General features: G+C 34.5%; 2 protein-coding genes across 5 annotated transcripts; both read right to left on the bottom strand.

Annotated features, from left to right (window-relative positions):
• Positions 1 to 625: 625 nt before the first annotated feature.
• On the bottom strand, positions 626 to 5,265 carry CSLD6 (cellulose synthase-like D6). Of its 4 annotated transcripts, none has more exons than XM_016345685.3 (5): positions 5,040 to 5,262; positions 4,839 to 4,920; positions 3,716 to 4,587; positions 2,613 to 3,420; positions 626 to 2,503 (listed from the first exon to the last, which is right to left on the bottom strand). In XM_016345685.3, the coding sequence occupies exons 3-5, from the start codon at positions 4,540 to 4,542 to the stop codon at positions 752 to 754; spliced, it is 3,387 nt and encodes a 1,128-aa protein (XP_016201171.1). In that variant the 5' UTR covers positions 4,543 to 4,587; positions 4,839 to 4,920; positions 5,040 to 5,262; the 3' UTR covers positions 626 to 751. The 4 variants fall into 4 exon arrangements, with proteins under 4 accessions (XP_016201171.1, XP_016201170.1, XP_088343974.1 ...); XM_016345684.3 differs by having other exon boundaries at positions 5,044 to 5,262; XM_088487848.1 differs by lacking the exon at positions 4,839 to 4,920 and having other exon boundaries at positions 5,044 to 5,265.
• A 2,396-nt stretch (positions 5,266 to 7,661) lies between these two features.
• LOC107639926 (putative pectate lyase 3) lies at positions 7,662 to 9,767 on the bottom strand. The gene is made up of 4 exons (XM_016343488.3): positions 9,556 to 9,767; positions 8,776 to 9,433; positions 8,062 to 8,304; positions 7,662 to 7,933 (listed from the first exon to the last, which is right to left on the bottom strand). The coding sequence occupies exons 1-4, from the start codon at positions 9,765 to 9,767 to the stop codon at positions 7,715 to 7,717; spliced, it is 1,332 nt and encodes a 443-aa protein (XP_016198974.2). The 3' UTR covers positions 7,662 to 7,714.
• Positions 9,768 to 11,223: the final 1,456 nt, after the last annotated feature.

The following is an 11,223-nucleotide window of genomic DNA, read 5'->3' as shown; positions in this document are numbered from 1 at the left end:
AGAGATGAATGAGCCCAAATAGGGATAGCAATACCACCTGAACTCGCAAGTATCCACCCTGTTCGGGGCGGGTTTTTAGTGGAGCAAATTCTTGGGAGGGGTGGGACGGGATCGGGTTTAGGTAATACCCGTCCCTACCCGCCCCGCTATATATAATTTTAATATATAATATGTATAATATATGTAAAATAATTAGTAAATGATTAATAATATTATATCATATTTAAATTTTTACTTTAATTTATGTTATGTATGTGATGATAGTTATATAAATTTTAAAATTTAATTTTATTTATTGAATTTTAATAATTATAAAGGCGGGGTACCCGCAGGAGCGGATTAGGATTCAACGTTTTACTACTCGCGGGTAGAAGCGAAGCGGATTTTATACGATTTGTTGTACGGCGGGACGAGGTCGGGTAGAGCAAAAACCCGCCTCTACTCGTCCCGTTGCCACCCCCTAAGCCCAAAGGTCATGTAAAATTTTGCTTGTCACTTTTCCTACACAAACTTGTTTATTGAGACTCTGTAAGCAAAAATAATAAATTTGACTTTCTAAGTTTTTTATTGACATTATATTTGCTTCTCAAAATTAAATAAACAAAAATGAAGCAAATGATTATTATTTGAACAGCAATGAATCATAGGTATATTAACGAGCCAAAAAGTCAGAAACCATGTCTGAAATCTGGATTACTTACAAGTGCTAGCTGAAAAAAAGTCAGCACTAGAAATAATAGAAAAGAATGAATCAAGGGAATTGAAAAGATCCTCCAATATCAGAGCTACCTGAAGGAGGATCAATGGCAACCCAAAGAAGAGAAATGGTGATTGATATAAGCCCCGACCAAACAAACACAATGGTTGGTGTTCTACCCCTTCTTCCCATGAGCCCTTTTGCAAACGGATAGAGATGAGCCAGCACCCATAAGCTGAAGAACACACCACCCAGCAAGCTGCTCCATTTTCGATCTTCGCTGTATATAGTTCTGCTAACTGCCACAGCTATTGCTATCAAGTTTACCATCATGATGGTGATTGGTGGTATCATCAGAGATGTCCATTTGATGATATAGAGGTCAGCAAATTCGTCGTTTTCGTCGTCCCCGGCAGACTTTGATGTCAAAGTGAATGAAATTTCAATGCCAGCCATCACCTTTAGTAGGCCTTGGAGAACTGCAGCAAGGTGGGCACTAGTGCCTCCTATCAGCCAGAATTGCTCATTCCTCCACCACTCTTCGAGTTCAATACCGGACCACTTAACCTCGAGGATGGCGAGTAAGACAAGGGTCACAGTGATGCCCAAGAGGTACACTAGGAATGTTACTTGGAGGCTCTGGACGATGAACTGACCGGTAAGGAGGGAAAGAGCCGGAAGGAAGCAGTAAACAATGAGGAAGATTGATGTGAATGGATAGATTCCAACATTGAGGTAAGCTATTCTCTGTAGGAACTTCAATTTGAGGCTGGCCAAAAGAGCATTGTTTCGAGAAAAGAATATTTCGACAGAGCCGGTAGCCCAACGAAGAACCTGGTGGAGCCGGTCGGTCAGGTTTATCGGAGCAGTGCCACGGAAGGCATCTCTCTTAGTCACACAATATATGGACCTCCATCCCCTATTGTGCATTCTATAACCTGTCACAACATCCTCAGTAACAGACCCATAAATCCACCCGATTCGAAGGCCCCATTCGGTCTTGTCTTCATACCAGCAGGAGATAACATTGATAGCCTCTGCAACAGTAGCAGCATCCAGAAGATCCCGAGGAAGGGTTAGAGCACCCGGTGGTCTTCCATTTTTGATGGACGAATGATCAGCAAGGGGTCGACCTTGGAACTCGGCCACCCTGATTGAATCAATAAGGAGACTTGAGTTGCCAAAACTCTTGGGAATAAGAGCAAGGCCTTCATCGTCGGCGCCACCATTTGCAAATGACTGATCCTCAACAGAACCAGTTTCCGGGAGTGAGGCAACTGTCGAGGATTTCTTATTCTTGCGGCCGAAGCAACTAGACTCTTCTTTCACCCGAGGTGGATCAAAGCCGTAGAGTGCAGTCCTTCTGAATAAGCAACCTGTGCCTACATATACAGGACCTTGAATCCCATCAAGGGCGCGCATATTGACATCAAAGAAGACTGTGTTATGATTGGCATAGCGATCCGAAGGGTCTATTCCTTCGAACCTCTGAGGGAATTGAACATAGCAGATCCTGTCGCCACCACGGTCCATCATGAAGCACATACCTTCTCTCAATGCCTGGGAATTAAATATGTAATGGTCACAGTCCAGATTAAGTATGAAAGGACCATTTGACATAATGGCTGAGGCTCGGACCAGCGCATTCATCGCCCCGGCCTTCTTGTTGTGATCATAGCCTGGTCTTTTTTCTCGAGAAACATAGACAAGCATGGGAAGGCGAATATCAACTTCGGTTAAATTCATAGCATTTGCATCTGATGCAACACCAGTTAGTGGTTCATCACTTGGAGGTTTTAACATGACCTGCATTTGTGTGAGAAAATACAATATAACATTTTAGACTAATTCTGTATCATTATAAATCTTGAACACTCCAAATTAAAAGCTATTCTTAAAAAGACTGAAAAATTACCTGTATGATACTAGCATGATCGCCCCTAGAATGTTCCGATGCTGGCGTTGTCCAAGTGCCGGGCCAGTGGGTACCATCTGCCATCCAAGTAGCTTTAGGAATTTTCACATTCTCCATTGGTTCATCATGTCCATTCTCCCTCCAAAGCTTCATAGCTTTTATCTCTTCTCTGGCATTGTAAGCATCAGAACGCCGGCGGATTGAATCGGGAAGGCCATTGATCCGAACCTTGAACTCATCATATTCACGCTTTACCCTCCTTCGATCCCTTACAAAGTCAGGGAGAACTTTGTTCTTGTAGGGATCTCTCTTCATACTAAAGTATGAGTCGGGGTTCCTCGGTTCAATGTCATGCTTTCGGCAAAAAGGAACCCACAAGTTGGCAAAACTTGCAGCCTCTGCCATGGCCTCAAAAGTTAGAAGTGCACCTCCATCGTCAGAGACATAACATGCAAGTTTCTCTACCGGATAATCGGCAGCTAGAATGGAAAGAATAGTATTTGCTGTGACAAGTGGAGGTTCTTTTTCAGGATCCGCAGTCGACACAAAAATATCTATTCCTGGGAGATCAGACTTGCCAGAAGGATTGTTGGGAGTGGGAGTTTCAAACTTCTCCTTCAGAACATCAAGATCGGCGAACCGGTTGACAGGGAAGAGCTTAGGAAGCTGATCAAGCAGCCAGGAGAAGGCAAACCAGATTTCACAAACAACAGACATACCCCATAGCCAGAGTGCATCTTCATTGGGGTTTCGAACCCTCCACGCTAAGAAGAAACCAAGAATCACTAGCCGAGCAAATATTATTAGCCTGAAATTTAAAACACCATGAAAATTAACTTTCAATTAGTTAATATCTTGATTCAAATAATACAAAAGTACATAGAGCATCCATCAAACATTGACCAACTCCAACAACAAGAAACTAGAAATTAACTACGAATCAGATAAATTAACATAATTTATTGGTTTAGAATGAAGGAACACTAGTTATAAATTCAGTTTTCAGCAAAGCAAAGTGCTAAAAGATTCAGTGGTATCATTAGTGAGGTACTAAAAGATTCAATGTAAAGCAAAAGAAATTAAGAGGAAAAAGGATCTTATACCTATATGGACTCAGAATTGCAGCAGAGATAGTCAATTTCCGGGTCAAAGGTCTCCATGGCTTTTCCTTGAACACATGAGGGTCACCACCCATCCATTCAGAAACAGAACTAGCATCGTTTTCGGGCTCTTTCGGCCACATAGCATTCCCATAGCCATAGCTCCCCTTAGTTTCAAACAACCACTGAGCATGATCAAAGTCATTATTAGCCTGGCTCCTTGTCAAAGTCCCCGATTTCATCAACGACAACCTCCTCTCCATCTTCGACACTCCAGCACCGGGTGGTAAGGGAAGTGCAGGCTGCTGGCCGGCCCTATATCCATCATTCGCATCCAACTCCTTGTAAGGTTCCTTGCAGCCAGGGCAAATCCCCTCACCAGTTCTCAAAGCATCCCTGTAACAATCCCTGCAAATCTTGTAATCACACTCACAAGGGAGTATGTCTAACCCCCTCTCATCAGTCATAACCTTCCCATCACAGCCAGGGACCGCACAGGACGATCCCTTCACCCCGGACATCTGGGGGTGGCTTGACTCAGACTCAATCATCTTCTCCTTCAAATGAGCCCTTGTAACCTGATTGAAACCCCCAGTGAACAATGAACTAGATGCATATTGGTCCTCCACTCGCCTCGAAGTCGATCTCTCCAGAGCAATCTCCATTGGTTGGTTATCAGGGGTTAGTGGAATGTGAACTGTGTAGGTAGCAACACCACCACCACCATTCTCACTCTCTTGATCTTGTTCATGATCAAGATCATTGCTCAGTTGGGTGATTTTTCTAACCATTGATGAACCGTGTTTGAATCGAGGTGACTTAGATGCCATGATCAGAGAAGAAAATTCCACAGTTCCAAACACTCTCTACAAGACCTGAAATTTCATCATCCAAAAACACCACATCCACTACTTCATTACCATCGTGGACTTATATATGTGAAAAAAGACAATTAAGCTAATGAATAATTAAATAATAGAAGCTTAGAAAAGTTCAAAGAACAACAACATCAGCAACCACTCCCAGTGGGAAAACTGTGTCAAATGGCAAGACGTGGTTCATGAATTTATAAACAAATGCAGTGTGGCAAAGACGATTTCTAATTTCTATCACAAAAATTTCTTACCAACTCAATGACAACCGAGCAATTGTGAGAGAAAAAACAAGCCGAGTGAAAAAAGCGCGTGTATTTATCAATTTGGATGACGCTGGCAAGTGAAAGCAACGAAAAAGAAGACTCAGTCCAAAACATAGATCAAAGATATTTCAAAAACACACTCAGGAAACAAACATAACACCACCCCCATTTAAAAATTCCAACACATACTCACACAGACAGAACAGAACAACAAGATCAATGCCGGCCCGGAAGCCTTAAACGTTCACTGAACTTGAAAGTTGCAAACTTTTTTTTCCCTTTTCTTCAGTGGTTTTGAGAATGATGACCAAGTTCGGTGCTTTTGCAAAATTGTGACCAGCTTTTTTTAAGGTAAGGAAGAACCACGAAATAATAACTTGAAATAAATAGTAATAATAAAAAATAAATAAATAAATTTATAAGGGTCAAAGACAGAACACAAGAATGTTGTGGACAAGGTACTATAATATAGTGTAGTGTTGATTCTCGCGATCGTTTTTTTTTTTTTTTTTTTTTACTTTTTTGAGGTTAGTTTGGAAGTGTTACTTACAAGGACATACGGTTAAAATTATTTTCATTGAAGATAATAATAAAAAAAAATATTTTGATAATGTAAAATATTATTACGTGTATATTTACTTGCCTAATATATATTAATAAAAATAATTATTTTTTATATTAATTTTGTAAATAATTATCTAAAAAATAAATATAATTATATAATTATATAAAATGATTTATTAAATCGATGTATTAAAATTAAAATCTAATAAAAATTAGTAAATAATTTAATATATTTAATCAAATTAATTTCATAGATATTGTCTTAATTACTCCTTCTTTAATAATCTTTTACAGGAAGCGGATTGCACACGGTGCACAAATTTCGGTGTGCGTGAGAAAACAAAACGTGACCTTCCACTACTTTAGTTAATTTGATTATTAGTACATTTATAAATTAAATAAGTTTTTTAAATTTTTAATATATTAAATATATTAGAAAAATCAATTTTTATACTTTTGAATTTAGAACACATATTTCTTAAATCATCATCATTGTTGTTGTTGTTAATTAAGAACACCAGTTAAATATATAAAATAAAAAATTAATTTTTATTTACATTAATTATTTAATTTATATATTTTCAGTAAAAATATCTATTTTGTATCTTTATTCACTAGTAAAATTTTTCTTAGTAATAATTTTTTTTTTTACAAAAAATAGGAAATTCAAACTCGCAACCTCTTAGTAATAGAATTTTGGTAACAAAATATGTTGAGGATAATATAAAAGATGAAATTTTTCGTTTATTCTTTAAAATTATGGAAGAAACTTTAGTATGGTATTTAGTTATTAGATTTTATGGTATCTTTAAAATTATGAAAGCGGAATAATATATTCTTCGCGTATTGATTATGCATATTATTTTTTTTCATATAAAAAAAATTTTAGTGTAACACTCAATCATTAAATTTCATGATATATTTTAAATTTTTTTGTATCTTATCTAAAATTATGATTCACAATTTTTATTTATTATTTTTTATTTTATGGTCTTATTTAAAATTGTTACTCCCCTTTTTTTTTTTTTTTATCCTATATCACTATATTATACTAAAACATTATAATATTAACGAAAAACACCCTTAAAAAAAAATTAGCCAAAAAATGAGGCTCCGGTACCATCGAAAATTTTGATACTTTCTGTGGCATGACGCCATGGCCACGGCATATCCACGCCGCTCTGCACCAAATTGTCACACATTCAGATACGACTTTGATTTATTTATTGATAAAATATATTTTAGTCTTGTATATTTAAATAAAATTTTAATTGTACTTTTAATATTTAAAATATTTTATTTTTATTTCTAAAAATTCTTAACTGAACTCAAAGTTGTCCATCTATTTAAGTTTGGAAGAAATGTTTAACATCCTTAGTAACATATTCAGTGAAATGTAATTAGTTAAACAATATTAACAACTCCGTTATTGTTAAAAAAAATTCACTGTTTATCGCTATGTTAGTTTTGTTGTCAAGTTACTTATTAACTAAATGAACTTTAATATTTTCTAAGATAAATATTATAGATAAGATCATAATATTAAAATAATTATATATATTAAAGAAAAAAAATTAATTAAGAACATTTTTATAGTGTACATACACCAACGATTTTAAGTATTTCATGTATATTTAGTGATAGAATATGTTCTATTTAAAAACAACATATATATTTTATATAAAATATATGATGATTAATTTTGATAGCTAATTTTAATATATAAATAGTATTCTTAAATTAGATATATTATGTGACATGCTTACGTTTAAAGTTATGTTTTGCCAGTCAATTTTTGAGTTTCTTTTAATTTTTGAGTGCCATGTGGTCAAATAATAAGTACTTTCAATCCTCCAAAGTTCTTAATGATATAGGTTTAGGTGATTATTTGAAGGTAAAAATTCAGATGCAGTGAAATTCACATGAAATTAATAGTTAAAAACTGTTAAATAATTTGATTAATTTGACTAAATTTTCATCTTACAACTTTCAGTTATTAATTTCACATGAAATTAATTGCACCTAAATTTCTACCTTATTTGAATCCTCTTATTTTCTTTTCACATACTTTGCTCCTTTGAATAATAATAATAATAATAATAATAATAATAAACATTAAAGTGTACATATTATAGATATATATAAATATTCCATGGAACCATTTTTTCACACTTGTTACATTTTGTCTTTTGACACACTATTGTTAACAAAGAAGATAAAATTAAAGAACTTTATGATGGTTTTGTTTTCAATCTGTTTTCTCCTTTGCCACAGCCCAATTTGCAAGGAAATAAAGATGGCTAACAAGGTTTACCAACTCTACATCTAAGGGTGCCAGCAAAGCGAGTAAGTTGTGCGACATATTTTCCGGGTTTTGATGTAATCTTATTTTTGTTTGACCAATTTACCAACTCAGATCCCGATTGCACGAAAAATGCTCCATTCAATAACTCGTCATTAATTGATCTCCATTGCCATGATTTCCATTCTCCAATATTTGCGTCCACTCTTTTTGTTACCTTCACCATTTATCCAAAAAAGATCACATTGTATGACAAAAATAATGTAACTTAAAAACTTACAAGTAATACAACACAAAATGTTGTATTTTGAGTTGTATAACATCGATATCCTACGTATAACATACCTCTTTAGCATGAATATTATCCGGAGCCCAAAATCGATTGCCCTCACTAATAATAGTTGGATTCTTGTTACCACCAATGGCATACATTTGCCAGTGAGTATAATCATTGTTAGCGATATGGAAAAATCCAAATCTGCACCTCGGCATTCTTTGGAGCAATCTCTTCCCAAAATGATTGAAAGCTACAGTAACTTGCATCATCTTATCAATTGTGTGCTCTTCCCTTCCACCAAACAGGATAACCTATATATCACAAATAATTGTAGAATTATTTTAGAAGTAAAAAACAAAATGTCTATTAAAAAAAAACGATTATGTTACGAGTACACATGTATTTATATATAAATACATTAGTGGTTGATTTTAGTAGTTGATTTTAGTGTATGAATAGTATTTCTGTTAAACAAATTATAAAACAACAATTAAAATACAATAATTTTACAATTTCGCTACATTACCAACAGTATTTCTGTCAACTTCTGCCAACTCTTATTTATAACTGTGTTTAATGGATGGTAGATGTGTCTAATAAAAATGTCTTTTTTATAATTGTGTTTAATAGAAGTGTCTTTATAGATATATTTTCTGGATGTGTCTCTTTATTATATGTTTAAAATATAATAATTAATTATTATTGACAATAAATTGACAGATAATATATTGGTACCCTATACTTTTTCATAATTTTACGAGCAATTGAAAGTGAATACTTACGTGATTTTGATCTGTGAAATGACTATTAGAAATGGTAATAGCTGTAGATCCCATAATAGCATCAATGAGACCATCTGCACATTTTCTCATAGAAACATGGTCAATCCAAATATTGCTAGAGCCAAAAATAGAGATTCCATCACCTTCTGTGCTTAACCTTTGACCAAAATGAGTCTCAGAATCTCTGATAAGTCCACCGGAACCCGGAACAATATTATAAATCTTAATTCCATGAATAATCACATTTTTAATGTTCTGTATGGTGATGCCTGCACCTCTAGTAATGTGGACATCAACTCCTCTTCCGTCAATAGTTTTGTCACTAGTCATTATGAGTTCTTGGTTGAGTCTAATAAACATACTACGTGCAAAGATAATCCACAATGGCCCAGTTCGTGTGACTGCATGGCGAAGAGTACCTGGTTTTGGATTAACCATGTCGTTGTCTGAAGAATCAGTAACTATATAAATTGGACCATTTTTTCCACCAATTGTGTTTTTTCCAAAACCTTGAACACAATTTGCAAGCTTTTGACGATACTTTGCCCAATTAGGATCACACCTCCAACATCTATCAATGTTGTTGGTTGCCATGCATGGAACTCTTGCATTTTTACCCTTCAAGCTCCTTCTTCCATGCTTGTTTCCAACTATGTCTCTATATGAAAAAAATAAAGTAAAGAAACACAACACTTAATTATCATATAAGAAACTTGTATTTATGCTAAAATTTGTTCCTATGAAATTGAATATGTAATAATATAGTTTGAGAATGCTCACTCTAAAACAGTAGAACTGAAGTTCCCAGAAATCTCGTATGGATTTAAGAAATATGCTTCTTTGTTATCTTTTTCAGCAATTGCTGCTCTTTCCTTCCAATATTCCTCGTCAAAATCATTCAGGTATGTTGTATTCTCTAAGATATTAGCTTTCAAGATTGGTATCATGGAAACCAAACATAATGAAAGGAACAAGTTATACATTTCTACCATAATGATGTTTCTCTCCCTATTCAAGACAAATTTGAAGAGCTCTGATCTTATTGGATGATATTTAAGAATTCTTATTGGATGAATGTTGAATGTAGCACTTTGTAATATATATGACTCGACTATGTGTGATGCCAGCAGAAGAAAACTATTCCAAAGCCCAATTTGGGATGAGGTTGGAAAATTACTGAATAGTGGCTGGTTAAACACACAGAATATTCTATACATAGACAAAAAATATGTGTGAAATTCTTATTTATAGAAATGAGTAAGTAAAAAACTATCAAAAAGATCTGTTATCCAACAAATTAACTATGTCTTACTGTCTTATCTTATTTCAAATCGAAAAAAAAAACACCGGATAAATGTTATAATATACTAGTAATTTTATTGATCCATACACACTGATTATTAAGTTGTTTTTTATACAAAAATTTTATTACCGTTGTATTAAATAAATTATTTATCCAGGATTATGGGTTATGTCAAATAATAATAATAATAAAAAAAAATAGAAATCTTCTCCATTGATCAAGATCAACGAACTAGTTCAAATGACCAATTTTACAGAAAATGGGTAGCTAAAATCCGAATTAAATATCTTAATTTTAATAAAATTTCTATAAATAAACAAATTAAAACTTGAATTCTCTTTGGATATTAATTTAACATTATTATTTCATACAAATTAAATTTTGAGATGAAAAACGAAGTGATGGATTGGACGACGGACGGGACAACTAGCTAATTGGGGGGACGGAAGGACACGCTCGTTATAGGACTTGACCAAACATCTCACGACACGAGCTGACGACAGCCATGCAACTCCTACCTTTCCGGTGGAGAAGTCACTATTCGTAGCTGTTGACCTCTCCTTCAAGTGATCTGGCATCAAAGGAAGCAAGCGCAGTTTTTCTCCGCTCCAAGAGAATAACCCTCTTGTTCGGGGGCGAAAAGGAGTGCTTTAGATAAACTAGGCAGGATCACTTGGCTCAATTTGCACTCTCGGAAGACTTAGTGTGTTTTACTGCGAGTCCGTCGGGAGAGAGGTGAGAACCGGGAACTAATTCCTTCAATTCAAACATTCACATTAGAGGTTAGAGACTAATGTAATTATACTATAAGAAAATTGCTGATTACCGTCGGATTAATTGAATAAATCTACTAGTAATTAAATTACCATTGGATTTATTATCGTCCTAGAGTTAACAATGTAAATAGTACCGAAAACTCCTTACTGGCGGATTTTTTCATCCGACGCTAATTACTGGTGAATTTTTCGTCGGTGTTTTTAATGAATTTGTCGAGACTGAGTTGATAATTATTATCCGATTAATCATACGGTAGTATTTTTTATATTTTTTGGGCACAGTTTAGCTACAACTAACAGTCAAATTAAATTAAAACTCTTGTTAACAAAATTGTTATCAGAAATTTAAAATTATCAAAAAATCAACAA

The sequence above is a fragment of the Arachis ipaensis genome, chromosome B5, assembly GCF_059453495.1.
Source record: "Arachis ipaensis isolate K30076 ecotype BB chromosome B5, ASM5945349v1, whole genome shotgun sequence".
Classification (NCBI taxonomy): domain Eukaryota; kingdom Viridiplantae; phylum Streptophyta; class Magnoliopsida; order Fabales; family Fabaceae; genus Arachis; species Arachis ipaensis.
The sequence above is the reverse complement of the archived record's forward strand: the minus strand, read 5'-3'. Positions and strand labels throughout refer to the sequence as shown.

Excerpts from the sequence above, each read along its gene's own strand:
- CSLD6 (XM_088487848.1), bottom strand. The coding sequence starts at position 4,542 with ATGGCATCTAAGTCACCTCGATTCAAACACGGTTCATCAATGGTTAGA. Across the intron at positions 3,421-3,715 it reads GCAATTCTGAGTCCATATAG|GCTAATAATATTTGCTCGGC; the intron begins GTATAAGATCCT and ends TTTAAATTTCAG. Across the intron at positions 2,504-2,612 it reads ATCATGCTAGTATCATACAG|GTCATGTTAAAACCTCCAAG; the intron begins GTAATTTTTCAG and ends ACACAAATGCAG.
- LOC107639926 (XM_016343488.3), bottom strand. The coding sequence starts at position 9,767 with ATGGTAGAAATGTATAACTTGTTCCTTTCATTATGTTTGGTTTCCATG. Across the intron at positions 9,434-9,555 it reads TTCAGTTCTACTGTTTTAGA|AGACATAGTTGGAAACAAGC; the intron begins GTGAGCATTCTC and ends TTTTTCATATAG. Across the intron at positions 7,934-8,061 it reads ATAATATTCATGCTAAAGAG|GTAACAAAAAGAGTGGACGC; the intron begins GTATGTTATACG and ends TAAATGGTGAAG.